General features: G+C 42.7%; 1 protein-coding gene across 3 annotated transcripts; it reads right to left on the bottom strand.

The window, feature by feature from the left end:
* Ctps (CTP synthase) lies at window positions 1–27976 on the bottom strand. Of its 3 annotated transcripts, XM_065441176.1 has the most exons (17): window positions 27828–27975; window positions 27238–27418; window positions 26974–27143; window positions 26163–26264; window positions 25978–26094; window positions 24710–24793; window positions 23425–23604; window positions 20369–20557; window positions 18496–18584; window positions 17169–17263; window positions 13643–13749; window positions 13038–13134; window positions 10522–10674; window positions 7325–7563; window positions 4941–5217; window positions 787–831; window positions 1–336 (listed from the first exon to the last, which is right to left on the bottom strand). In XM_065441176.1, exons 1-17 carry the CDS (start codon window positions 27909–27911, stop codon window positions 308–310), a joined length of 2238 nt encoding a protein of 745 aa, XP_065297248.1. In that variant the 5' UTR covers window positions 27912–27975; the 3' UTR covers window positions 1–307. The 3 variants fall into 3 exon arrangements, with proteins under 3 accessions (XP_065297248.1, XP_065297249.1, XP_065297247.1); XM_065441177.1 differs by having other exon boundaries at window positions 1–831; window positions 27238–27465; window positions 27828–27976; XM_065441175.1 differs by having other exon boundaries at window positions 1–831.
* Between the last annotated feature and the right edge of the window lie 10 nt (window positions 27977–27986).

Here is a 27986-nt window from a genome sequence, read left to right on the forward strand (position 1 = left end):
TGAGGAGTAATATATTTTATTCCATATGCAATTGAATAGATTAGTTCTATAACGGTTGCATGTAAATCCTACCTGGAACCCATAAAATTAGTCAACAATGATCTCATGAATGACATATTCCCTGCTATTTCACATCTTCCAATTCACAATATTGTCCACGTTCGCAAGGGGCGTGATGCAAGTTGAAAGAACTGCTAGATGTTGACACTGTGCCTGAAAGCCACAAGATGGCCTAGGGTACAGCATGCACATTTTCATGTGTCTTGGTGCTCGGGTATACAGCTCATCGTTATATGTTTTCTGTATGTCAAATATCAGATCCATACGAAGACGAACCTGCAATTGATACAAAAGTGACAGCAAACATGCTGATCTTGTTTACTAAGGATAAGCGTGCTTGGTCACTATAGCACTTCTGAAGTATTCATATACTGCACAGTTTTCACAGTGAAGAAACAATCTCAGACACTATCATGCTTCAGAAATTTTTCATAGCACTACACATTTCTCGGAGTAATAATCATAAGTACTCATTTGATAATTAAAGAAAAAGCTATTGAATTTATGTTATAATGTATTACAACATTCAGGCCCTGGCACTGGTTTTTGGTGACTATAACAACAATCAATTAAGTATGATAAGGCATAGCACAGGGTAAAAGTGACAAGCACATCTGTAGAAAGAAAAACATTTACGGTTAGGCATTCAATTGGCCCAACACAAAAATTTGAAGCGTACCACATCAGAACCTGATAGAAGGTTTTGCCACAACCAATCAGGCTTACCTTTCCTTATATGGTAGCGGAAGGTGCGCTGCTTTAAAGATTTGTCTGCAGAAAAACGAAAGTATACGAGTCTGTAAAAGTCAATTTGGTGTCTCGGGAAGAAAAAGAATATGAGCAAACTTTAGCAATCCTGTCAGCTTTGGAGTAATTTGCTACGACAGCAGCAAGCTCTCGCAGCATCAACGCCTTATGAAGTTCATGAACTTTCAAGCAAAGTTCAGCACAGTGGCACTAGCCTAGGCTAAAATGTAGGTAAGCAAGCTGATAGCTGCAGACAATAGCCATGGCAGACTCAAAGATACGCCAGAAGCATGCTTCTGGAAAATTTGAGGTAAAAAAGGAAGAAAAGCAAAAATGAATATTTAGTTTCCTGGGCAACATTGCAGCCACTATGGTTCTATAATTTCTATGACTCCGCCAGTGAAATGCCAACAACTTTGAGATTAACTATATAACTTAACTCTTTAGAATTTGCGCACACTATCTCTGAAAAAACTAACAGATGTTCAATGTGCAACAAATTGTGGTGCAACCAGACCTCAATTTAATCATTCTTTACTGAATCCTTTAGTGGTTCACGTCAAAATGTGAATAGTTTACTGTAGCAAACTGTGTTCAAAAGAAATCATGTTTTATTGTAGTTAGTAAAAATCAGCCGGAAATGTTGAACACAGTGCAATTACCAAGCAGGCGGCATGTGAAAGTTCTGCCCCATTGATGCACAATGAACTCTTTAAAACATGCTGCAAGTCATACACCGAGACAATCATACCCACAATATTAACCATACAATTGCAATCATAGCAAAATTCACATCTCGGCTGAATTTCTGCGTGCAAGGTAACACTTTCTCATTGTGTCCTTTAACCAACATGTACAACAACCTTAGAGCAATAGAACTATACTCCTAGTTTTCATTGGAACACGTCATGAAGCTTCAAACCACATGACATTAAACTATGCCTCAAAATATATGTCAGTGCCACTAAAGCTAGCGCATCAGAAAAGGTCTCCACCTAGCCTCATTGCTAAACACAAGCGTGATTGTAACAATGTAAACCTGAAGTGTGACTCAACAATAAAATTTACACTTGCTCTTCAGGCACTTTAGCCATTATGGCTAGAGTGAAAACACATGTATAATTCACACCAGAAACAGCATATCCACGCAGCCAGACCTAAGAATAGTGCTTGAGCCCCTCTCTAACATGCAAAATGAGAGTAATTAAAACGTTTCAAACAGCAATTCAGATGTTCACACTATACGAATCTTCATGCAGACATGAAAAAAAAAAAAAACGCTGAGGTCAACGATCCACAACGTATCGTATACAACTGACACCTTAAATGATTCAAAATACTATACCCATGCACCTGATACAAAAACAATGTTGGTCACACAGGCAGCATATGGGTTTTTAAAGAAGAGTCAAAGCAGTCAAGCCACCAAACAAGACGTGGTAAATGAGAGGTTCCCTGCCTTAATTTCATTGTGTTACCTTTTAACAAGGGGTGCAGAGCTGGTTCACATAAAAGCATGTTGTATGTAGCAGCTGTAGTGGCAGGGTAGATACAGTGGATTTCATGTGTTGCTCCAGCCTGGCACTGTATCATATAGACTTGTGTAAGGGATACACCCCCTAGTTGGCAGCCGAAAATTTGAGGGAAAAAAATCTCCAACAGAGAAGCAATCGCATTTGATGGCCCGATGTGACGCGGGTGCATTGGCCACTTTTCGTGTGCCGCTACCAGGTGGCGAGAGCTGCACATTCGCTTCTGATGCAATGGTACATCCGACGTACAAGACGCCGGCATCACTTTGATCAAAAGGTCCAGTCCTGTCTAAGGATCGTCAAAATTGTGAAAAAAAACTATGGCCCTCATATGAGGCTATATGGTATTCTTTTGAAGTGTGCTATCCATTGATATACCAATACTTGCGGCACTGTCAATGGCATTTCTTTGCCGTTTTATTTTGATATGCATCTCCACCATTTGTGACAGCACAGCTTGGCAATTTTTATAAGAAAACTGAAGCTTTGGCATGAATTAGTTTTCTCTGCCAATAACTATTGTCTTCCCATCCAAAAAGCGTTCACAGAATTCCAACCTGTCGGTATGGCAGGAATATGTTTTCTCCTTACTGCAGTATAAAAGGCTGTCCCGTACTGTACCTGAATTTCAATGATAAAATTGATAGCAATACACTGCAGTACTGCAATTTCCTTGTTAATTTTTAGCACGGAACAGATGACAAATGTGACATTGACATGGCTGCTCATTCTTATGGCCAATATATTGTTGTTATGGCCAGCATTGCTCTAACTGGGTCATGCCCTACCACTGTAGTGTGTCAGAATTGCAAGATTCCCGACCATACAGCACACTCTACTTTCTTTCAAAATAAAGCAACCTCCTCTATTATTCGTGGCTCTCAATGGGCAGCACAGTTACCGACCAATAATTCGGACATGCTTGAGTATTTTGACAGCTCCGTGGACCACCCCTGAACCCATTGACTTAATTTATAAATTAAGTCAATGGGGTACAGAGAAATTTCGGACACCTTACAGCATGTCAAGCAATAATTTGAACTCCAACTGCACAGCTGTGTGCTAATTTGGCCAAGTGGAGCAGTAATAGAGATAAGTACATTTTGATCCGTCATCGAAATGGTCATCAGCCATGCCATCGGCACCTCCTCGAAACCACAACTAGCAAAGCCTAGTCAATCTAGTAGTTGCCGACTGTGCCCAAACCGCAGGACAAGCCAGGCCACCAAGTCGTAAAGGCTGCAGTTGCGATTTATGCGATTTTTCATGCATGTTCCGTTACGCTCTTATCATCCACTGTTCGTGGCCAGCTGATCCTGTTGATAACATGAGTGGAGCGTCGCTCTGACTACTGACAAAGTGCAAAAACCAGGAAAAGGAATAGCATAAAAGACATCGCTAGAAAATCGCGGCAACCGACTGTCTATGTCAAAAGCAACGCGTTGACAAACTTAAACCGTATTCTTTAATTACCACTTTCAAAGATACCTTCACTTTCACTATATTTCATGTGACTAGCACTGGACACATCGATGAGCACTGTGATAAGATAGAACGCCTGGCATCATGCCATGAACACCATCGCTAGTAGACATCAATGTGTCTTATGCTAGTCATGTGACAGCATGCTTGACACCGTGCCGAGGATGCCATCACTGATAGAGGGTGATGACGTCTTGCACAAGTCATGCAAAAGAGTGTGCAAAAGAATTCCATTGCTCGTAGATGCCAATGTGCTTTGCGCTGGCCTCAGGAAATTGAAGGTGTACCTGCAAGTGGTGATCCAAGAATACAGCACACCTTTTTGGCCACTTGTGAAATACAGTCGCTTATCTTCTGCTGAATCTAATATTTCGGATTCCCGATTATTCAGATGTTTTGGCGATCCTAATCGAGAAGAATTATCAGTCCGCGACTGTATGGACACATCAATGCCGTACTGAAATCCCATTCACAACTACACAAGGTTTGTGGAGATGAGCCGGGGATAAGGGGACTGATTAAGGTACAGTTCGCTGTACTAGCAACATGCAAGCTTGGCAGCCATGATGACACTACTAAATTAAAGTTTGTGCGTTGTACTAATATCAGCCACCAGACAAGATGGCACACACAGAAACAAAATCTCAACTACAATGTCAAAACAGTCTATGATCTCTATATCTAACATAATGAGTCGACAGCGGTGATTACCGGCAGTCCATCCACATCCATGCTACTTTCAAGGGCGATTTGGCAACAGTCCAGGTTTCCCTAGCCTACAACGGCTAAGAAATAAATATACAAGGAGTTCCACAAATACTCGGCTGGTGCAAGAATAAAGCATATATGCTTTACGTACGTAAGTCCCACAAAGGTTTTTCACTTGCACCTTTTTCTTGAAAGATGTTGCCACAGATGCATATTTCAGACAACGCTATCAGTAATGCACAAGAAGTATTGAAGAAATAAAACGCAGTATTGATCAACATTACTTAAAACAAATACAAAACATGCTCCAATGGTGAGGATAAATGTGATATATATATAATATGCAGCACTGTCCGTAACAAACAACAAGCAGCACTAGCAACCTTTGAAATGCCTATGAATCATGCTGACCGCTCTTTGAAGTCTTGGCATTTGAGCCGGTGCTGTTGTAAGACTCGTCAGCCTCGTCCACCGTCAGGATTTTCCCGTTGCAGTGGGGCGGCGAGAGATGACCTTCAGAGACACTTGGCGGGTCAGGATCATCGTTACATGTCGTAACTGAGCGGTAATCTTCGCTTCGCGAAAACCCCGGTGCCATTGTACTACCATGTGCTGCTTGATGACTAGTGTGGTGCAAGTCATGATGCAAGTCATGATGCATAACCGATTCTCGGCCAGGCACTGATACCTGCGGTTTGCAAAAGGTCAGAGATCAGACAGACTGCCAGGTAAAGCTTGAAGGTCAGGGAATGAAGCATTTCGGCTTATGCTCCCCTCCATACATAGCAGGCAACGCTACAGCTAAATCTTGCTCTGCACACTAAGCAGTGGAGTTGCTTTTGACCTGCAACGTCGTCTATGGAACAGCTACTTTCAAACTACAACTACAACTTGTGGAGGTAAGGTTATATGAAATCATGTATTATTTTTGCATCTTTGTGATTCCAATGCGACATAGTATGTTTTGGCACTTAGGCCACAACTCTCAAGAATGTGTCACTCAGCTCGTTTGGTGGTATATGGGCTCAGATCTGCAGCGTCTTCCATGTAGTAATTACGTCATATTTTGTGACAAAGTATGAGAATTAATGTTACAGTTAATTACATAACATAAGCCTCTATATCTTTCATATGTGATGCACTTTTCTTTTGGTTGTAAATGAAAGCAGTTTGATAAGTCTCTACAGTTGACTTGTTAATTCAACCCTAGCGGGACCGATAAAATTGATCAAATTATCCAGGAGGTCGAGTTAAACAAGATGCAGAAAAACAGTAGAACACACTACAAATTTGCCAGTATTGGCCCCAGTTCTAAAAAGCCCCCGAATGAAACATGCACCCACTTTATGTGTGTCTAAAGTAGAAAACTAATATAGAAACGACATTAAGGCTTCTAAACAAAACAGAAACCTAATGCGCACTGATCTTTTAGCAAGAAAACTGGATAAGGGTGTAGCACAATGACAAGCGGTTTCCTAAAGTCAGCTTCGCCGCAATACCTGCGTCTTATGCGGTAAAACACACAAACGCCACAAAATCGGTTTCGATTTCAGATCTGATAGCACTGTGCAGGCAATATTTGGCATAAATTTCTTGAAAAGAAAAAGGCATGCTTTAGAACCGTTTTAGAAATACCGCCATCGGACATAGTGAGCTAAGGTTATTGCTTGAAAATTATATTCCTAGGGCAGGCCAAAAATAGGCCTTTTCTATGGGAGATGATGTATGTTCAATGTATTCACTGTCCCCCAAGTTCCCCTAATGATGCTGCCACTAAAGAGATCGATATCAGGGTCGCTATAGGAGTCAGGCGTGTGCATGCCGACTGGTCAAGCTCAACTTATCTGGCGAAGACCAATATTAGGATCGAAATAACGAAAGTTTGGGCCCATAGAAGTGCTTGGGTGCCGGCGCGGACCTTTGGTGAGTATCGAATTAACCGAAAAATCGAGTTAACCAGAGTCTAATAAATGGAGGTCTAAAGTATTGCCTTTATAGCGTTGCATGTTAAGTATGACACAGAGTAAAGGGAGTCTCAATGCCGCATTTCATATGGGCAGTGGCATACACTACAAGTAAGACCCAATAGGGCAGGAGCCCCTTGGCATTGCAGTTACGAAAGACCAGGGCTACTGCAAAAAATCTATGTATATGTCGAGTTTCGCTATATATACTCAAGGGTATTGAGGAAAATTGGAGCCTTGCGTCTAATTAAGGGACAAAGATTGCAGCCAGTGGAAGTGCAGTTTTAGTATTTGGCTTGTTTTTCTTGGTGGTCTTATTTTTTTTTTTACCAAGGCTATTAATGCTAAAAGCATTAATTTCGAAAATCACACAAACTACCCCTTCAGCTTGATTGATTTCTACTTCATACTCTCAAAAAGGGGTGGAAGAAATGTTGTGTTGGCTTGGCCATATGCAGTCATGAATTGGTGCTGGCCTCACTGCAACTAAATTCTAAGGTTTTACATTCTAAAAGTACAATATGATCATGAGGCACGTCGCAGTGGAGGACTCTGGATTAAATTTGACCCCTTAGTGTTCTTTAACATGCACATGAAACTAAGTATACAAACATCTTTGTGTTTTGCTTCCATCAAAATACGGCCACCACAGCCGGAAAGTCTCATTGAAGAATCTTCAGTTTAAGTTTGCAGCTAACGGCATCTCAAGATTCCAATGCTCCATGTTTGGTACTCCAGAGTAATCTTTAACAGCACATTTCACCAACAGCCCCACAGTTCTACAGTTCTAGAGCAATGACGGAAGTGCTGAAGAATGGAAACCATCCCTACCCGAACAGGCATTGTGGATGTGCCTGCTTCCACACGGACAGGAACAGGCTCATGCAGCTCATCCTCAGACGAAGAACCTATGTCACTCAGTTGCCGAGGTGACATACGGCACCCGCGTAGGAGGTACCCATTTAGGCGGCCACACGAAGCCAAGATGAGCCCCATGTAAGGCGGCGATGGCTTCAATGGCCGGCTGATGTACTCTGGATGAAACTGAACACCCACAAAATATGGGTGATCTGCAAAAGGAAAAAGTTATGATGCTGAAATGCAAGACTCCCAGCATAAGAGAATAAGCCACTCTTAAAAGGCCCCTAAACCACCTCCGACATGTTCTTACGTTCTAGGTAGACAAGTAAATTGCGTATTGTATACTGCGACGATCATCATTTGTAAATATGGCAGAACTACATGCCGTAGTAAGGCCACCAATTTAAGACACATTGCTGTGCTCCTTTCTGGGATTTTCCCATCTCTTCTTCGCATGGAGGAGCCTTTCTTTATGTGTGCCGACGCCATCCGTAATCCGCACAGCATGGAGTTGGTAACAGTACGTGGCAAGGTAGAGAGAACACGAGTGGGAAAGGCAGCGAAGGAGAACGAGAAACAGCGGAGGTCGCATAGTCATTCATTCATCAAATGCCTGCAACTTTGCTATTACGGCATCACTAAAAACAATTACTGCAACTGCATGTTCATTGAAGGCTGGTTCAAAGCTGCCACTATTTAAAAGATTTTTGATCTACGAGTGGTTATGGGGCCCTGTAGACAGAGAACCTCGGTGGTAAGAAAACAAATTAACTGGAGCATTTGGCACACCTTCCTGTCTTATTGAGCCTCCTCTCCCAGTAAGAGTGGCTTCTTCGAGATTGTAGAAGCAGGAGTGTTTGAATAGTGAAATTTCCTAATCGAATACAAAAATAAGGAAGAATACAGAATATTTCCGCATCATTTACTAGCACCATCAGGCTCATTTACATAGGCACATGCATGTAATACCATTCAATATTCGACATCCAGACAACCGAGGAGCTTGCAAATAACAAACAACTGCTTTCAATTATATGTGGGGCCAAGACAATGAGTTGTGGCATGCAAGATCAGTGATAACGACGAGGCACAATAAACAGGAGCATACTTTTACTGAGCAGAAGGCCCTAGCTGACAGTCATTCCTTGGCGGATAAATCACCTGGCCCTCGTGTCGGCTGCGCGTGACCTGAGCCACGCACCCGCTTCAATGCCTAAGCAATAGCCTGGCCCTAGCCAACCACCGTTTTGATCATCTTCTTTGACGTCGATGTTGCTACAGGAGGCCACCCCTCAAGTCACAGAGCCATGCAGGTAGCCGGAATGATACTTTGAGGAGTTTGGGCCAGGGTGCTGGCAGCTGGCCCAAACTGGTGTTTGATGACTGGCGAGGACCAACTGACTCTGGGCTAATTGGTTTATCCAGTTACTGAGGGAGTGGGTCCTCAAACAAGGTAGGCTTTAGGCGATCGATAAAGATAGTGTCCTGTTGGCCATTTATGTCCACATTGAAATGTTTGTCGGCTCGATCAATGACACAGTACGGACTGTTGTAAGGGCATTGCAGGGGTTTCTGTACGGACTCACGGCAGACAAAAACATAGATGACGTCGCCAGCTCTTTGGAAATATGCAATGCGGTACAGTGCTGGCAGCGTGGTTCAGGAGCAGGAAGTGTTCGGAATGAAGCTCGCAGCCTGCTGATGTAGTTGGTGGGGTCAGGGCACGGTGATGAAACAGTAGGGTGGAATAACTTTCCTAAAAGATGTAGTGGTGCTTCAAAGACATATCTCGACAAGTGTATAGCGCAGATCCTGATTCGGTGCAGCCCGAAGACTCAGCATAACCAGTGGTAGTGATGTGGACCAGTGAGTGCCGTCACACTGCGTTCTGAGCGAGGTCTTGATGGAGCGGCGAAAACATTCCAAGACTATTGGCAATGGGGTGATCTGCCGTGGTGTGTATGCGTGAAGTGCCCAAGAGGGTCAGCAGGTTATTGAATGGTGCCAATTCAAACTGGCGCCCTCTATCGGTTGCAAGAGTAGACGGTAAGCCATATCGCGAAACCCAGCCCACAACGAATGCATTGGCGACGATTTCAGTATGGATGTCAGGTAGAGGGAAAGCTTCTGGCCATCGGGTAAAGTGATCTATGCAGGTTAGGAGGTAGGTGTTCTCGTTTGATGGCAGCCATGGCCCTAAAATATCAACGAGTACCTTGTCAAATCATTCAGATGGTGGAGTAAACGAGGTGAAAGGTGCCCTTGTGTGTCGGTGACCCTTCGATTGTTGGCATACCAGACAACCATGCGCCCTGGCACACACGTCCTTGTTGATGCCCGGCCAGACGAAACATTGTGTCACCAGATGTTGCGTGGCCACAATAAACAGATGCATATTTTTACTCAGCAGAAGGCCCTAGCTAACAGTCATTCCTCGCACTGACTGCATGTGATCTGAGCCATGCATCCACTTCGCTTCCTAGGCAATGGCCTGTCCCTAGCCAGTACCTGTTCTCCTCATCTTCCTCGACATCGATGCTGCTACAGAGTAACAAGAAAGGGAACAGCATATTCTCAGATGCACATACAGTGCCGTATTTGCAAAGAGAGAAGTGCGGTACTACAGCATCGTACATCAATTTAAAGAGATGCAAATATGGTGAGAGTGCCCTAATAATTCGAAACTAATTTGTATATAGGCTGCCTAAAAGCGAGCCATTCTTATGGAATGACCCGAAATCATTGAGCAGAGGTTACCTGCCCCATGCGTTCGCTTGGAAACTGCTGCCCCTGGGCAACAACCCATCAACAACAACCAATCATTCAGATCAGTCTTAACGTCCATTATTCTGTCTCCCTCGAAACTCTTTCTTCAAGAAGTATTCTTATCCCTTAGATATTCAAAAGAAATGAATATTCAATAACCCTGAGTGCATTCTCAAATCGAATAGCTACGACTATTTGATTTGTATTAAAGATTTCGAATATTTCCACACCCCAAGCAATTTCCTGACGCAGAAGCCTACTTTTTCTTTTAATAAGTCAATTTGGTTACACTGAGGCTCAAGTGCTTGTGACCTTCCAAAGTGACAATGTGACATGATCAAAGGAAATCAATGAGGTATGTAAACTGCTGACCAAAAAAGCACACATTGCACTCAACTTACCAGATAGTTCTATCACTTCCATTCGCTTTCCTGAAGTGTCCTTGCCGACAAACTTCAGGCCAGCTTTCTCAAGCTCAGGGACGTAGGAAGGGTTTACCTCGTACCGATGCCGATGCCTTTCCTCAATTTTGTCCACATTCTGGTACAGCTTCCCTGCAGTCACCATCACACACAATTCCAGCAGCTTAATTGACATGCAGTCAAAGACCAGTACCACTGTCCGTTAGATTGCACATGAAATAGTCTAAAGGCTCAAAGGTAAAAAAAAAAAAATCATTAGCCCTTCCGTTCTGTGAAGGACGAGCAGCAAAGTTGTAGCGCGCTTTACCTCAATTCACAGATCTAGTATATATAGGTATTATTATTATTATTGAAGAACACAGACAACAAATACATCTTTCGACTATGAAGTGATTTATTATTATTCTTTTATGAAGTAGTGATGTGTGCAAATACCACCACATGGCAGACGGGAATTCCATAATATTTACAACATCACTGTAAACTACGTGATTAAGAAAAGTAGATGAAACTCGGCATAATGTCAGAGTCGTCCTAATGGCTAATTGTCATATAATTTGTTTCAGGATAGCTTTGATAAAACAAGAATTACAGCCGTTTCCTGCAACCATACTCCCCCCATAGACAACCATGCATTGACAACAGACGGGAATTCTGCAATGTTTAAAACTTCACTGTGAATTAATTATGACAAGTAAACGAAACTCGACTTAATGATAGAGTCGTCTTAGCAGCCAATTTAAGCATGTTTTTTTCTAACATACCTACATTAGATTGAGAGCTACAGAGCATTTGTGAGAAACTGGAGACGAAAATTTTTTCGTGTTGACGCAACACGTAGACGGACGGACATGGACCACTGCCAGAGGGCAACTATATACAGCTTCGTTTTAAAGAAAGAAAGAGGGGAGTTCAAACCAAATGGGAAGTTAAATACCATTTCCAAACAGGATATTTCCCAAAACACACAACTCTCTCACTGATTTTCTACCCTATATTCTAAAGGCATGCAAAGTTGGTTGATTAATCTTGATTATTTATACATTTAGACAGAATCGAAAAAAAAAAACTGTCCAAGTTGCTTTATAGAGTGGCCAGTAACATTAATTTGCTCGTGTCATCCTATAGAGCACGGTCAAACTTTTAAACCTAAGCTAGAGATAGCTGGGACATCTTGTGTGTGCACAGCTTGAGGAAAATGATGTCAGTAAAGTTAAACCTTTGCAATTCAGGAAATTGTATCATAATCATAATCTGACCTCTGATCCTGGCAAGCTCATGCCTTATTTAATGGCATCGAATTTTAGTTAATTTGGACGGAACTATCCATGTACCAGTTGGTTGGGACGAACTTAGGAGTATGCTGAGCACGAAGCGCTACAAGCGTGTGACATGAACGAGCAAGAGAGTGGCGGAAGCGTCCAACCAAAATTAAGCAGCACAGTGCCCACTGCCATAGTCACCAGCAAGAGTTGTATAAGAACAACGTTAACATGAACAAGAACACTTCACCAGGCTTTGCACCTTTTTATTCTGTTTAGTGTCACGCATGAAATTGCATTGGTCATGTGCCTTCAAGATTATGTGTTCGCAACAATGGCGACCACAAATTTATCGGCAACAGTTTATGGAAGTGCCAATTTTGTTTTCATTCAGTGCAAGGCATACAATGACACAATCACTGTCGAAGCCTTCAAGGATGAAAAGCAATTTTACTGTGGTGCCTTGTACACAGGCATCAAACCTGCCAGCTCAGTGGCGAAAAAAGTGGGATGCATATGCATTAGCAAGAAGCACGCCTACTAAGGTGAAGACATGCATCTTGCACCACTGTCACCCTGCAAAGAAAGTCACAAGACCCTCGCTGCTGCGAGTCCTTACCAGTCTCAATATAATAAAAGCTGCAGCTTGAACGCTATTTCGTGCGAGGTAAAAGCAACAGTAGCAGATTTCTTTAGTAAAGAAAGGCGTATTAATGCACTAAGCATCGTTTTCTTGGTCCATTTGAACTTCTGACATTTGTTTAAACCATACATTGTTTTCTGGTTACATGACATCTATATTAACGAAAGTTTACTGCAGCTTGCACTTTGCTGTGTCCATTGCGTCACCTTCATCATCCATAAAGTGCAATTATGTAGCGCAAGAAAAAAATCACACATATAAGCCTGTGAACATCAGCATGCTATAACAGAACTTATAACAGCACTCCCTGATATCTACTGCCCACTTAGCTAATTGCTGTATCTGCTGCTGTGACATGCACAGTAGAGGAAAACATTTTATTAAGAAGGCCACCATAGGTATGGTAGCATCTCAAAATAAAAGTTGTTCAATCACAGTACTGTGTCAGGTTCCACTGTTATGGTTTGTCACATCTTTTGCATAGTTAATTAGTCGTGCAAAACAAACAAGCCCACTCTTCCACTTGCGAGGTTGAATGAATGCCATTAACTGGAAAAACATAAGTGCTGATGCCATATGGCTGAACTTACTCAACACAGAGTCATGAGTGTTGAAGTTTGTCTCTCGCTTGCCAAGACGCATTGTGCCTCCCATTTGACCCACATTGTGCTCAGGCATTTCAATAATCTGCAAGGAGTGAGCGAACAAAAAGCAGTAAGAACCGCTTGCTTACCCCTGTCATCAAAATATTTTTTTTTTTTCACAAGTATTGGTTGCTTGGACACCCAATTTGCAAAATTTATGACACAGAAGTTACGGCAAGAAAAGCTGTAGAAATCATAGAAGTACACTATGTCACGCCGATAGATAAGTTACCAGTTGAATCTCGACTACGAACACAGCTATAATGAATCATGAAATATAAAAACGTAAATCAAAGAAATTTTGAAGCCAATAGTAATACATAACAAATTTTATGTCGACAACAAATCACAGATGCAACAAAGGTATTTTCATGACTGGTGCGACCTTGTTCCAATGAGGTATGACTGTACAACATGCAGAAGTTGGTATCACTTCTACAACCACAGCTGCAAGACTCCTAAGCAAATTTGACTTTCCCTGTGTTCTCAAGAGAACTGCAACACACAATGAAAAAGCTTGCCAGTTCAAGAAAGTGGCAGTGTAAACTTACAACAGGGTGTGAAGTCTTGGCATTGATCTCGGATGAGTTGGCATCTTCCCACCCAAGGACATTGCGAGAGAACTCAATCACCGCACATTGCAGCCCAAGGCACACACCTGCAAAAATGATTTCATATTTAACATGATCACAAGTATATGACAGCGGTGGGAAAATGCAGAATACTTCCTAATAAGCTGTCCTTGATACGAATCACATAGATGTGTTTTGATAAAAGCACTCAACGAATTCAATGACCAGCCTTCTAACACATTAAAAAAATATTAGACAATGGAGCAACATATCAGCACAAGTTGCTCTCTTTAGCAGCATTCATAAGAGATGGCAGCAGCGTTTGCATGGATGCGACGAGTTGCCCGTCTAATAACATTTCTAGCGTATCACATCCATGCAAATGGCAGTAATGCACTAGGAAGATGAATTGCATTGCTGTTGAAACCCACAATAACGAAATCACCCAGGAAGTGAAAAAATTCGCTCTCGCTCGAATTCTGTTGGCACAATAATGAGGCAGAAAAGTCAGGGCAACTGCTTGCAAAACATGAATTTATAGAAAAAAGTCGGTAAGCTTACTTCGCCGAGCCTTGTCTTACAGCAACTTGAAAGCTATGCCTTCACACTGGAACAAGTGGTTCATTGCCACGTCGTTGTTGTGCTCGCCGAAAAACAAACAAAATATGTGGAAGGCATCTAACACATACTGCAAGTTTGTCTTCTTTTGATGTTTTGATCCTTGGTGGTCCTCAGAGTCGTAAGCTTCGCGCACATATGATGGCCGTGTCGGCCATCTCCTCGTGCACAACTACGTCTTCCTCCACCCAAACTGAACTCGTCGACGCTGAAGCCACTTGGAACTTCATTTTCCATGGCATAAAGTTTGCTTCATACACTGGTCAGTGATGGCGACACTGAACCGGCAGTCCTGTCATTGAGTGCGCATTCGGACAAATTTTCCTCTGGTGCCAAGAATCGGCGCATGATGCCTGCTTAGTGGCAATGATGCCAGCGGCGTGCTTAAAACAATTTTCTTTCATGTCAGACACATTTTACAGCACCATTTCTGAGCACACCGAAAATGGAGGCCTTGTTTTTCAAGCCTGTAGACAGCAAGCTACAGGAAATTCCAAATTTGTCGGCTATCTCCATCTTCTTCCTGCCCTTTTCGACTTGGGCAATAATGATTGCAGCCTCATCTTGTAGCTTCTAAAATTTCCGCTTTTTGGTTGGAGGCAGCATTTCCGACAGGCTGGCAAAGCAGACGATCCAACTGCCGCACACAAAACTAACGCACACTTGCACCAACCGCACACTGTGCACGCACGATCATGTGCACGGTACACAAAGCATCATTGGAGTCTTGCAGTCTTTACATGTGAATGTGGGCTTGGCTAGTCAGCCATCATGGATTAACATGCCGCGCAGGTGTTCCACCCTGTGTTAACGCATGCCACGATGGCACATACGATATATATATGTGCCCACTGCGAGGTTGCCTCAGCTTTATTTTGTCTTCTTGTTTGGTTCTATAATTTATATATAATATTTACACACATATATATATATATATATAGTTCTATAATTTATTCACCTTTACTCATAAGGTATTGCGTAGGATGTATATAGAAGGTAGCTCCGAACAATTTTCATCCTCAGTTGTGCCAAAATAAGTCTTTGCTTCTGTATCTCATATTTCATGTATGAGAGTGTGATATGTAATAACAATCTTTTTATCCCTGTGTTTACTCAGTACGCTTGAAGTGCTCTTGCGATGTATAGCATTACAATTTTGTTCTTTTGTTTCGTTTATACGACACCTGAAGTTGAGTCGTTGTTTGTCTTCCGCTGTTGCCTGTAAAATGGGGGCTGCAGCTTTGTCAAGCTGTATTTTTACAGCTTTTGCTGCAGCTCCTCTGTCCATGTATCTTTGAGGCAGAAATAAAATGTATTATTTATTATTATTATATTAAATTTCCAATCAGGACACTATGCAGTACTCACACATTGCAAAGGATAAACCACAACCACCACCATCACTGTTGCCAGGTGCACTGCTCGCTGCACTGCTGTTTCCTTTAATACACAAAAATGGCAGCAGCCACGCAAGTGCACTGTGGTGGTAGTTTATGCAATTTAAAGGCACAACCAATGCATTTGAGCAGATTTTGGGCACTGCTAGCCTTACGTGAGTAGATAATGTGCGCACTGCCGCTGCAGAAAATTTTGTTCATGCAGGATTGCTGTGAAAAAGTTTTGTTGCCGCAAGGTATGAAATGCATTGGCTCCTATGGGCATTCACTGGGGGTCTGAAAATATTTCAATGCGGCAAGAATTTTGTTGACTCAGAATGTCGTTATTGCGCATTTCAACTGTTGTGCAACAGGAGATGGTAGCATAGTCTAGTCTAATCATAGATGGTAGAACAGTAGCATAGTCTGACGAGTCCTTGGCTTCATCAACTTCCATGCTGGAGTTAGTCTAGTCTAGTCATAGATGGTAGCATAGTAGCATAGTCTAACGAGTCCTTGGCTTCATCAACTTCCATGCTGGAGTTGTCCAGTTCCTCGCTGCCCAAGGCTTTACAGTGTGGGCACTTCTTGAAACAGCACATGGCAAGCATGTCCTCTACCAGAGCATAGCCATTGTGCGTCTTATGGACTACCACTTTGGCGCCACACGATAGGTTTGGTGGTAGTGATCTGTCAGAGTTTGTACCACCAGAGTACTACTCTTCTGTTTGGCCACGTTAACGCATTTGGCAGGGTCTGGATCATTCGGTGCGGTTAGGATAGGGCTATTTCTATGGACCCAAGTTTTCGTTATTTCAATCTTAAAAGTGACCTCCGCCAGATAATTTGAACTTCACCAGTCAGCGAGCAGGCGCCCGACTCCAATGATGACGCCAATAATGACCCCTTTAGTGGCACGTCTCTCTTGGTGGAGCTTAGGGCACAGTGAATGCGTTGAAGACATCTCACCTCCTGTTGAAAATGCCTATTTTTTGGCTAAAAAATTGGCTGCAAATTAAATTTCTACGTTTAGGGGCTTTAATGCCATTGATATGTTAATTTTCTACTTCAGACACATAGAAAGTGGGTGCATGCATGAATCAAGGGAGTGTTAGAATGTCAGCGCTGTGTATGTCGTCTATCGCTGTCCTTGTCCTTTGCGCTGTACGTTATTTTTGATCATGAATTACCAACTAGCCCAAGCAACCACCCTAGTGCAAATACTTCCAATTGAATCAGCAGTGTGTTCCGACGTTTTCTTTTCTGCGAACTTATTTAATCCAGCCCACCAGATGATTAAATCAATTTCATCAATCCCATCAGGGTCAAATTAATGGAAATCTACAATAGTAGATATTTGATCTGCAAATCAGATTATTGTGATGCTTGTGGAAAGTTGCTGATGGCTTCATCTGGCATCAATGGAAACAGCAGTTCATAATCCTAAAAATAATAGCATTTTAAAACACAATGCCCACACCTAATGAAGCTAGAAAGGTACTTTTTCTTACCTAAAAATGGTTTCTTAGTTTTTCGGGCCCATTCGATAGCAGCAATCTTGCCTTCCACTCCTCGGCTTCCAAAGCCTCCAGGAACAATGATGCCACTGAAGGTATTAAAAAAACATTAGCGCAGAATTAATCTCACGACTGTCAATGGTAATGCAATTAACATTCGAGCAATGTAGCGATACACCACATTTCTGAAGTAAAGCTTATTTAACATCAGCAGTTGTCATTCTGAGACTGCCGTTGCTTTGACTATATGTGACATAATAGGATATCCTTCGATGTTCCTACAGCACTCACTAGCCAAGGTCACCCATGAACGTGGTGGCATGATGACGACTGTATGACACCAATGCACCGACTACTATGGAATGATGTTGATGGAAAGACAAAGGCAAAAGGGTGACAATGAGATCACCATTCTTAAATGATTATGATGATGGCATGAAAACGATAGCGTGACAATGCCAATGTGAAGACAACTGGATGACAACAATGGCACGACAACCATGGTATGATGACAGCCAGATGACGAAGCTGTAATATACTGCCAAATGAATCAGCAGCGGGTTTGGCATTCTTTTTGCATCTGACCTGCTGGATAATTCAATCAATTTCGTCAATCCCGTCAGGGTCAAATTAATGGAAGTCTACTGTATTGCTGTAGTGCAAGCAATTTCAGCATCATTTAAATATCAAAAGAATGAAGTCAGAATTTTTAAGTATTGCATTTCACTACACCCGGACATTTCGGAAACATGCCAGATAAAACAAATTAGTGCCGCAAAAAAGAAGTAAAGAGCAGAACCCCCGGCATGACAGCATGATTATTCTACACTTTATTCTAACTTTATTCAAACACTGTTTGTGCATAACAACCAGTCTTGCAGCACAAGTCTAAACAGAAGCATCATGTGATGCATGCAACAAATCTAAACATGGCTATCTTGTTTACAATTTCTAATACTGAGCTGTAATCTAGCAAGCACAGTCATTAGACACAGCAGCTGAAAGCACATTAAAGGCATAGCCAGTGCAATGTGTTTAATGTAATGTTGACAGAATTCTCAAGGTGATTGGGAATTCTCTGTCAACTCATCTTGGAACCAATGGACACATACAACTAAGCATTCTGTTTACTTGTTACGGTGGCACCTGTCCTGATGCCACTTGTCATTTGCTTGTCCTGACAACAGGGGAAATGCCACTTGTCAAGATTCTTGCACTGTAGGCACTTCTCTCACGTGATCTTGTGCGTCTTCTTTTGTGCCATTTCTGCCAAAAAGAACCCATACTAACTAGGCCAACACATCCTACATTGTCAACTCACTCTGCAACACACAGGTTCTGCCAGGCAGCATGAAACTTGACTGGGTGTTCAGCTTTCATAGTAGGCTCCAGCTCTTCTGCATCTATGTACTTAAGAAAAAAAAACAAATTGCTGTGATATCTAAAACAAATACTTTTGCAACTTCATTACACGCGAATGCCAGCTACAATAAGGCATTTTTGCAGCGCATGTTACACCTAAAGAAGGAAGAGATGACACAAAAGAACACAAGTGCAAACTACTGTTTTAATTCATGACCAAGAGCATGCGTTATAAGTGGATGATGTAGGAAGCTTCGTGAACATTACAAGTCAAGGTGGATAATCTGAAGAACTTGTGACAATGGGAAAAGAGGACAGCAACACACCCATTGTCAAATAACGGCCACAAACAATACTGGTTGACTAACAAACTATCAGTGTGCTTGTTAACCACTAAAGACACCTGTGTCGTTGGCCAATTGAAGTGGTCTACCTTTTTTTGACAATGAGTGATGTGCTCTTCTTTTTTTCCATCTTAACGAGATCCACCTTGACTTGTAATGGTCGCAAGACCTTCTACATTACCCACTAATAAAACATGCCCTTGGGCATGAATTAAAACAGCAGTTTGCGCCTTCTCACCACTGTTTATGTCATCCAGGTTTTTTTTCTTTTTCGTGTAACACGCAGCACAGGAGAACTATGAATGTGAGCCAATCAGCACCGTTCTGTTTGCATTATGCCATGCAATATAGCATGTTTAGCTTACAGTAATTACATGGCAATGGTATGGTGCGCTCCCAGTAAAAGCTTCAGCAAAATACACAACAGTAATACACAACAAGAATACAAGTGCAACAAACTGCAACCCCTATTAGGCTAATAAAATCTGTGAAGCTGACATGCTTTAACAAGTTCCAAGCTGTGCCCAGCAACTGAGACAATGTTGCAGATATGCAAAAGACTAAGCAGACTTGATTTAGCATACTATGTGCAGTATCCACTCATTTCATAGCAATAACGTTTCATGCTTGACAAGGGGAAATTTTACCCAGAGCGAATTTTTTTGGCAGAGTACCACTCCAATATTTCTAGCAAGCTTTGCTTTAACCACCATGTTTCCTTTGGCAAGTTTCATGCCATTATAGTCCTAGTTAATTTTCTTTGTCACACAGACAATAAAAATGTCATTCTTTGTTAATGAAATCTGATGATAAGCCTACTGACTTCAATGTAGACTAAAGAAATTTAACACTATAAACTACAAACACATCATAATAAGAAACTAAAGTAAATATTTTAAATGTCAACATAAGTTCATTTCCTCATATCATTCTGTGTGCTTTCCAGTGAAGCCACACACATTCACTCAGGAACTACGGAGACCGCTGGCTCCTGGCAAGTAGTAAAAACAATGTCCAAAAGCTTCCGAGACCACAAAGTCTTAATAATATTACGGTTAACTACACCCTTACCTTCATTTTTTTTAAGCTTCTCTGTAACTGCAATCTGCCAGATCAATGCAAACTTCGCTCCAAGACCCTCAAGAACTTAATTTTTGAATGTTGCATGCCGCAAGCTAACCTGATTATGTGGCACGCCAATGTTGGGGACTCCGGACTAATTTCGGTCACCCATGGTTCTTTACCATGGCCCTAAATCTAAGTACACAAGCATTTTTTGCATTTCACCCTCGTCAAAACCCAGCTGTCGCGGTCAGGAATGAGCGGGTGACCTGGAGCTGAGCAACACAAAGACATACCATCACTAAGCTACTGTAGCCCCAGTATTCCTGGGCTCCAATTAGACGAGCACACAACTACAGAGGCTTATAAGAATGGCATAACAGTAGGCTGGGCAACTGAAATCTTGCAAAGCACAGGACCACACACCATGATTTTCAGTTTGTGGTTGCAGGCGAGTGCAGCATGTTGGAGAGCCTTGATAACCGAGGAGTAAGCGTCCTGCAACTTGATGTACTTTCCCACAAGTGCAATAGTCACTTCCCGTATGAGCCGTTCCGCCTTGAGCGCAAGGTCCCGCCATTTATACATCAGACGACGAGGTCTAGGAGTTGGCACCTACAGCAACACAAAGGTTGGTTAGGTTAGGCTAGGCTGGAAACAATAAGTGACAGAGTTACAATACGATGTTTTCCTAATTCGCAAAAGCACTTCTTTTCACTGCATGTTCCCAACTACCTAGTGGCAGCACTGGTCAGCATTCAAATGAAGATGAGATGCTAGCTGCACGTGCCGAGACTTCTCTTGAGCATGGCTTCAACACGATAGCCACATCTACATTTTCCCATGTCACAATACATGCCGTTTGCAAAAATAAATGTGCCATCATTAGTTGGGCAAACTGCTTTGCCGGAAAGCCAGCTTAGCAACTATGGAAACGTTCTATTGTGGTCATACTGCCCAAGGTCATGACTGCAGATTTTAATCTTATAACAGTTAATACATATTTTCTAAGGCTAAAGCAAACAAAAACTTATTACAAACACATAGCAGCCAAGGAAATCTGGTTGTCTTATCAGAAGTTTGCTAGGCAGAAGTGTACATATCTGAAGCTGAACAAAGGTCTCTAAGCTGTCCAGCTTATCGGTGTTCAAATAAATGGAGTTTGCCTTAAATGGGAGTCTCCTGAATTTATCCTGGCTATCGATCTTTGCAGCGATATCTGTAGTTTACCATAGTGCACAGACTTCTGAACTTCCTGGCTTAAAAAACATCACTGCCTTTTAAGTATCACTGAGAAACCTGTAATTACTTTCCCACAACATATAACCTCGCAGTAAGGAAAGCACAGATCCACAACACCTTAATACAGATGCATGGTCATAAGATTGCAGAAAATCTACCTTACAGAAATTGCAGTAAAAACAGCAGGTTATGTTGATGCAAAGCTAATTCGGGCAGGCGCACATCTACTTCACTGATCTAAATTACGTCTCTGATCAAACAACTGATGGTGCACCATTCATAGCTCCAACAGTGCTTTTGGCGATGTCAATCAGATGACAGTACATTTTGCAAGGTTAATGGTTGCACAGAATGGAGGCCTTAGTTAAACAATATTGCAAGTCAACAATATGGTCATCAAAGAACCCAACAAAAGGGTGTAAAAGGGACACTAAATAGAAACACTAGATCAGTTTAGAATGATGAAGTATTCTTCCAAAACTCTACTTTCCTAATTTTACTGTAATAGTTTACTAGATGAGAGAATGAAGGTGCCTCAGTGCCAACACGTCAGTGTGACATCAAAGATATTAATTTTCTCTTGCAGGCCTTGCTATGTGCACTCTTTAGCTCCTTTAGTATACAACACAGTCACCTCTTACTAATAAAAAAAGATATCTAGGGCAGAGCAGATGCCATCAAAATTCTTGATGCCATGGCTGGCTGCTGCAGGAACTTCCAAGGCGGTAGCATCACTTGTCTATTATTTCTGCATGTTTTTTGCACTTATCAAGTCTCCTCTCACAGTAAAAGTCGCTTTCTTTTTGGTATTGTAGAAAGGTTATTTACTAAACACACAGTGATATCTCATCTTCAAACTTCCGGTTTATGATGGGAGTTAGTCAGAAAGTCTTTCCCCTATTTTTTATTAGAAAAATAAGGTACATACAGGTAATCACAAGTACATGTACTATTCTACGTACCTTAAATGATTTTACCACAAAGTCCCCATACCGGTTCAGAGATTTGTCCCATTGCAGCACTAAATTTGAGATGCCCCTATGCCATGTTGTCATCAGTCAGCAATGCACGCAGCCTCCCCGAACGTTCACAATCATGCAAGTTTTCACGGCCTTTTGCGAATTCCCAACACCACCACCTCACACTTCTCAAAAGCGAGACACCTTTCCCCATACGTGGGCTGTATTTCCCTGTAGAGTTCGCTGGGCATTTGTCCTTTGCGGCATAGAAAACGAATCATACTTCATTGCTCGTACGCCGTGCCGCAGAGCTACCAGCAGATAAGGCAGGGCTGGTACAAGAAAGGACCACCGCTGGGAATGGATATGTTGACCACATTTACAACCGTAATTTGGCTAAAAAAAAATTTTTTTTAATAGGGGCAAATACTTCCAGATTCACACTCATAGAACTGACGCTGTGGTCCTGTCAAAACTAGTACATTTCAATGTTCAACGCTCGGTAATGGGAATGCGTAAGCATCCGTGACGGTTAATTCGAACATACCACGTCCCCAACCATGCTCTCAGGAGCAGGCCAACTCACATGATAGCTTGCCGACCCGGCAGTGCAGCTACACGTTGGCTGCCGTACGCACTTAAAATTAAATTATGGGGTTTTACGTGCCAAAACCACTTTCTGATTATGAGGCACGCCGTAGTGGAGGACTCTGGAAATTTCAACCGCTTAGGGATCTTTAACGTGCACCTAAATCCAAGTACACGGGTGTTTTCGCATTTCGCTCCCATCGAAATGCGGCCGCCATGGTCGAGATTCGATCCCGCGACCTCGTGCTTAGCAGCCCAATACCACAGCCACTGAGCAACCACGGCGGGTGGCTGCCGCATGCACTGCGCTGCCATGAAGCCGCATTTCCGGAACTCGACATTCATGTTATCTCGGTGCGCAGGCGCTAACTGAAGCTATCTTACTGAGCTCACTGAATCGGGGACATAAGTCCTCCACTCGGTAGGCTTCCATTTTTTCAAACAAATTTTTGGGCCCTTTCGAGTTCAAATAATCAAGATCCGACTGTAAATCTCAACTTATTCTTCTCATTAGTGTCTTTTTAAGAGATCAATGGCATACAGAAGAATGAGGAACAAATTGCACAAATGACAATATGGGCATGAGATAAAGATGGTGCAGACCATTAACTGGAAGTCCCTGACAGGTCATCTCGCCCACCTCATCTCTTGCGCAATTTGTTTTCAGGTAACACCAACTGAATGCCGTCTCACCTGAAGGTGAAGGCGTTCAGCGAAAAGCTCGACAATGCCTTGCTCCTCCATGAAGATAGGCACATGGTAGATGCTAGGCACGTCATGCATGCAGAGGACCTGTCGTGGCTCAACATGGCAAAAGTTGGAAATCTTATCCTTGACAGAATTCGTGATCTCATTTTCGCTGCGGCAAACAATCTGCAATAGATTAGTCACTTGTCAAAATGCAGCCACTAGAGTTGGTAAAAAACAGAGAATGGGATTTCCCTGTGAACAGGTTTCATTCACACACAATCATAACTCTTCTAAATGTAACATCGAGGTCAACTTCGGTTAACTCAATTTCTAGATGAGGAAAATAGATCCTGCAAATTAAGCTTGACCTCATAAACTGATAAACAGAACTTATAAGGCTGCTTTTCAAGCGAAGCTTGTATTAACTCACAAGTGGCGCTGTCGCGGTCACGCAAACAGCCAGTTGCTCCCAGAGCAGAGCAGCTGCGTGAAAAGGCAGTTTGATGAGTTGACAGCTGCGCCAGAGCACGAGTCATTAGCAAGGATTCCAGATGCTTAGGTGTGCTCTCATGCCACACACGTCACCAATCAGAGCCGTTTCGCTTCAGCCGGGGAAGGAAAGAGCAGGAAAGCGTTTTGCACACGCTGCGCCAGCCTCATTTCCGTTCAGCTCAGTCTTGGAAGATGGATGGGACGGCCACGCGTTGTGCGCTGCCATGCTGGGCCACGCTGACCATTCTTTCCTCGAAGAATGGGCAGCATTTGACATGAGGCCGCGAGAACTTGCCCATGAAAGGGCTTGCCTTTGGCGCGCCGAACTAGCCGTTAGAGCCGCCCGAGCCCAGGCAATCTGACAGCAATGAAAATAAGATCCCGAGTTGAGGGAGCAGGAGGCCGACGCAATCTGTAACCGTTACCTGTTGGTTACTTAACCATGAGGAATGTCAGGTGCATGCAGGACAAGCTTCGCTTACCCCCATTATCCAGTAGGAGAAGGGTTGGTCATTTTTTTTATGTTACCTTTCATTTACCAACAGCAAACTAGCACCTCTGTGCAACCCTCCCTGGCTTTCGCACATTAAATGTTTCTGTCTTACCAAAATGTAAGGGGCACAAATCACAAGAAATTCAGCTTTGACTGCACCACTGCAAAATATGCTCTCTTATCACATTAACGCAAGCTTTCCAGCACATGGATAAAAGGTATGACTGTTAATGTTAAATTTTAAGCACTGCCGTATTAAAGGCTCCAATCTAAAAAGCAAGTGAAGCTTTGACAGCTGCTTACCAAATCCGGAGATAAGCCCAAGCCTCGCAATTCACGGACACTGGCCTGTGTTGGCTTTGTCTTATGCTCTCCAGTGCTCTTGGGCTGCAAGGATGAATTGCTGTCAGTTTTACTTATACAGAACTAGTGGACGTACCCACCGTTAGTAGGAATTGTGCAAACCCTGTTATATTTTCTCTCGTATCAATGCATTTCAAATGGAACATCATTGCAATTGTTTGCATGAAGAGATGAATGACAGTAATTGCAGGTGATCAAATGAGAGTTCACAGTGTATCTGGAAGACCGGCGTAGGATACAGATGTGGAATAGCTTCCTGCCTGACCTCTCCCTCTCCCCTTTTCGTAAGTGTTGTAATCTATGTAACAAACCATAATCTGTGGAACTGGTGGGTGCTGACATCTAGTGAATGCAGTGCGATTAAGTTTTAAAAGACAGCATGCGGTCAGTGATGTGACATGACTTGGTTCTTTGTATAGAACACATGTGAAAGACTGGATTAAAAGTGTGTTTATGCGAATCTCTGTCTGGTGGTTTAATTCTTGCTATGTGGTTAAAACAACCTCTTTATTATTGTTCAGGATGGAAAAGACATCTTTTAAAGCCAGGACCACACCTGCAACACCGCAAAGTTTCTCGTTAATCCATTCAACTAGTCTTGCGCAAGTGACAAGATGTAATTTACAGACAAGCAGGCGAGACCGAAGCTTCTTGAGGGCATTCTTTGCATCTACAGTATTCTTTAAATGAAAAAGTTGCAGATTTTTAGAATTCTCATCATCATCATCAACCTGTTTTATGTCCACTGCAGGACGAAGGCCTCTCCCTACCATCTCCAATTACCACTCTCCTGTGCCAACCGATTCCAACTAGCGACCGCAAATTTCCTAATTTCATCATTCCACCTAGTCTTCTGCTGCCCTCAACTGCGTTTCGCTTCACTTGGTACCCATTCTGTAACCCTAATGGTCCAACAGTTATATAATTGGCGCATTACATGACCTGCACGGCTCCATTTATTTCTCTTGATGTCAATTAGAATATTGTCTATTCCCGTTTGCTCTCTGATCGAAACCGCTCTTTCTGTCTCTTAACATTATGCCTAGCAATCTTCAATCTATCATTCTTTGCGTGATCCTCAACTTGTTCTCAAGCTTCTTTGTCAGTCTCCAAGTCTCTGCCCCATGTAATTCTAAAGAGTGTGCAAATAAAATTTATATTCTTTACATAGGCACCTCGTGAACACTGCAACTCCAAGCTTTTCTCACCTGTGGCACCAGGCTGACATGAACGCAGCAGAAGTTTTCTCTTTTGACACGGAACTGAAACTGTCGGAAAGCCTCCACGAAGGGCATCCCTTCAATATCACCTATCGTTCCTCCAAGCTGCAAGAACAGGTATAAAGTGAGCAGTTAAACATTATTCTGCAGCGCATTGCATTGCCATGCATTACCTCAATAATGCAAACTTCTGGTGTCTGGTTAGAGGCATTGACAGGAATAAGTGCAACTTTCTGAACCCACTCCTGAATGGCATCAGTGATGTGGGGAACAACCTGAAAAAGGTTCATAAAATTTGTAGCTTCTTCATACAGCAACACTGAAACACAACCATGCAAACAGCACACCAAATCTCATGAAAAATTAGTTTGGTGCTCACAGTACTTTCTTTAAAAGTCTATGGGATGCTGCGAACTTTACATCGTGCCTGTATTTGTTTGAAACTAAGAGCACTGCACAGGTGCTATGCGATACACCAGTGAAGTAAAAGTGCAGCACCGTAAAAGCTAGTTTAGCGTTTTAAGCAAATGAAAGTACACTTTTTTTTATTCTACAGCTAAATAAGCCAATGCAAAATACAAACACACTTACCTCGAATGGACTTTCATTTCTTTAGCAACTGGTACTAATTTTCTGGTTACAGTGCCAGGTCTATGCAAGTAACTTGGCTAGTGTTTATCTCAAAAAGGTAACATTTGCTTTTAATAGCCAGCCAGAAGTGTGCTTACATGCTTGGGTTAGGTCTAATGATAGCTTTTCTTAAACATCCCTGTGTTATTTAGTGAACTAAAAATGAATCGAGCGATTTTCCTACTTTGTAAGATATTCACTGTCAATTCACTGTAAAAATTGTTTTTAGCCAGTGTTGCAAACACATAAATTGCGTCAAGAAGACGATTATCCATGGTCACCAAGATATTTTAAAACTGTTTTTATCGCAGTTTCTGCAAGATCTGGTACAGCGTATGTCTTGAGCGAAAGTACCTGCACAGTCTTGCCAAGGTAGTCCCCCTTTCGCTCCTTGTTGATGACATGCTGATAAATTTTCCCAGTTGTTATATTATTGTCCCTGTGTAACGTGATGTCCAGAAAGCGCTCGTAGTTCCCCAAATCAAGGTCGACTTCGCCGCCGTCGTCAAGAACGTACACCTCGCCTACGAAACAAAATCAAACTTTATGTAACGCCACGAAGAAAAACAGAGCGCTTGACAGAAGAGCCATAAAGATGGCTGGGAAAGTTTTAAGTACCATGTTCGTACGGCGAGAAGGTTCCGGCATCGATGTTTATGTATGGGTCTATTTTTATTGACGTGACTTGGAGGCCGCAAGCCTTGAGGATGGTGCCCACGCTGCTGGCAATCACACCTTTGCCGATGCCGCTAATGACACCGCCGGTAACCAGAATGTACTTCATCGCGGCGACTGGAGGCTGGGGATGGGACGGGCCTTACTTTCACTGGCACAAGGAACGAACGCCTGTAGGTGTTTACGTCAAATCAGATTAGCGCGGCAAAAGACACGAGCGCTCCCGCCTGTGAAATTTCCCTCCACGCACGTGGCCTGGTGCGCACGTTTCGTTTCTCCGCGCGATCAAAAGACAGGCAGCTGTTACACACGGCAACAAAGGAAACAAGTCAAATGACACGCGCGGGAACTCGCAAGAGGCATCACGAATCGTGCTTCCGTGATGGCGTTAGCAGAACCCAACAAGAAACGAACGAGCAACAGTGTTCACGCTAATTGAGGGCAGCAAACGAGTACTGCGTGTTTACGCGTTGTACGAAGTAGTGGCCTGCGAAATATAGCACAAATAAGGACACTGTAACGCTTTTACTTACAGTGCGACTCCGTGAGACGTTGTTCTTCGCGATCAGAGTCAGATGTGACCGCACCGTCGCCGCGAGTCGCAGTGCGCGCGTCATTCATTCGCTGGGGCCTGTTGGTCTCCTTGCCCCTGCTGAGCCATGCGGCGCACATTTATATAATCGACATCGTTA

This window comes from Dermacentor albipictus, chromosome 5, assembly GCF_038994185.2.
Source record: "Dermacentor albipictus isolate Rhodes 1998 colony chromosome 5, USDA_Dalb.pri_finalv2, whole genome shotgun sequence".
Lineage (NCBI taxonomy): Eukaryota > Metazoa > Arthropoda > Arachnida > Ixodida > Ixodidae > Dermacentor > Dermacentor albipictus.

Coding starts and splice junctions, on each gene's coding strand:
- Ctps (XM_065441175.1), bottom strand. CDS start 27,911: ATGACGCGCGCACTGCGACTCGCGGCGACGGTGCGGTCACATCTGACT. Junction 26,265..26,973: donor ACCTTGGCAAGACTGTGCAG/GTACTTTCGCTC, acceptor AACCTTTTTCAG/GTTGTTCCCCACATCACTGA. Junction 24,794..25,977: donor ATGTCAGCCTGGTGCCACAG/GTGAGAAAAGCT, acceptor TCATCCTTGCAG/CCCAAGAGCACTGGAGAGCA.